The sequence below is a fragment of the Coffea arabica genome, chromosome 6c (assembly GCF_036785885.1).
Source record: "Coffea arabica cultivar ET-39 chromosome 6c, Coffea Arabica ET-39 HiFi, whole genome shotgun sequence".
NCBI lineage: Eukaryota > Viridiplantae > Streptophyta > Magnoliopsida > Gentianales > Rubiaceae > Coffea > Coffea arabica.
The window spans coordinates 55363548-55364918 of record NC_092320.1 but is presented as its reverse complement, the minus strand read 5'-3'; the positions used below and the strand labels follow the sequence as shown (position 1 = coordinate 55364918).

The window sequence follows — 1371 nt, the reverse complement described above, 5'->3', positions numbered from 1 at the left end:
TTTGGGCCACCTAAGAATTGTGAGATCGATTTAATTTAATCTTTTTCTTTTATTTATTGGTATTCGCGTATTTTTTGATTGCTATACTTATAGTTATTTAATTAATTGATTGTCTTGGATCCGAATAATTAATTGATTTGATAACCTATTGTCAATTAGGGCATTAAATCCGTAATTATTTAATTATCCTGAAATAGTGAGCCCTCAGGCGCCAACTCAAATATGCAGGATATTGACCAAGTCTAAACAATGTTCAAACTTGGACCTTGTAACCACCTTGGTCAGCATATCTGCAGGATTCTCCGTAGTCCGAATCTTCTGAAGAAAAATCTCCTCTTTTTCGAGAATTTCCCGCACAAAGTGATAGCAAACATCAATGTGCTTCGTTCTTGCGTGCAAGACCTGGTTCTTTGCTAAGTGAATAGCACTCTGACTGTCACAAAACACATTAATATGTTTTTGACCAACTCCCAAGTTTTCAAGCAATCCTTGAAGTCAAATTGCCTCCTTCATAGCTTCTGTAATCGCCATGTACTCTGCCTCCATTGTTGACAAAGCTACCGTTGACTGCAAAGTAGACTTCCAACTAACTGGCGCCTTGGCAAATATAAACAAGTAGTCAGTTGTAGAACGTCGCTTATCCAAATCACCTGCATAGTCAGAATCACAATATCCAACTACACATTAACCAAGTGATTTATCCTGCTCAAATACTAATCCAACATCTACGGTATTTTGGATATACCGTAGAATCAATTTCACAGCTTGCCAGTGACCTTTACCTGGATCATGCATAAACCTGCTTACCATACTAACTGCCTGTGAAATGTCGGGTCTCGTACAAACCAATGCATACATCAAGCTACCAACTGCATTAGCATACGGGACTTTCGCCATGTATGCTCGCTTTTCATCCGTTTTTGGAGATTATAGGCTACTAAGTTTCAAATGAGGAGCAAGCAGAGTACTTACAGGTTTTGAATCTTCATTCATGCCAAAACGTTGTAGTACCTTCTTCAAATATTGCTTCTGTGTCAGACAAAGCTTGCCGCTCGTTCTATCCTTGCTTATCTCCATGCCGAGAATTTTCTTGATTTCTCCCAAATCCTTCATCTCGAACTCTTTACTCAACTGAGCCTTCAATTTATCAATTTCAACTTGACTCTTTGATGCTATCAGCATATCATCAACATACAAGAGTAAGTAGATGTAGGAATCATCTCGTAGCTTGCGCAAATACACACAGTGATCGTATTTGCTTCTTGTGTACTTCTGGCCCATCATGAACTGATCAAATCGTTTGTACCATTGTCTCGGTGATTGTTTCAATCCGTACAACGATTTGCTCAGTTTACATACCCAATTTTCTTT

The 1371-nt window shown here is 38.5% G+C and overlaps 1 protein-coding gene across 1 annotated transcript; it reads right to left on the bottom strand.

The window, feature by feature from the left end:
• Positions 1–495: 495 nt before the first annotated feature.
• On the bottom strand, positions 496–897 carry LOC140008803 (secreted RxLR effector protein 161-like). The gene is made up of 2 exons (XM_072053685.1): positions 783–897; positions 496–650 (listed from the first exon to the last, which is right to left on the bottom strand). The coding sequence occupies exons 1-2, from the start codon at positions 895–897 to the stop codon at positions 496–498; spliced, it is 270 nt and encodes an 89-aa protein (XP_071909786.1).
• Between the last annotated feature and the right edge of the window lie 474 nt (positions 898–1371).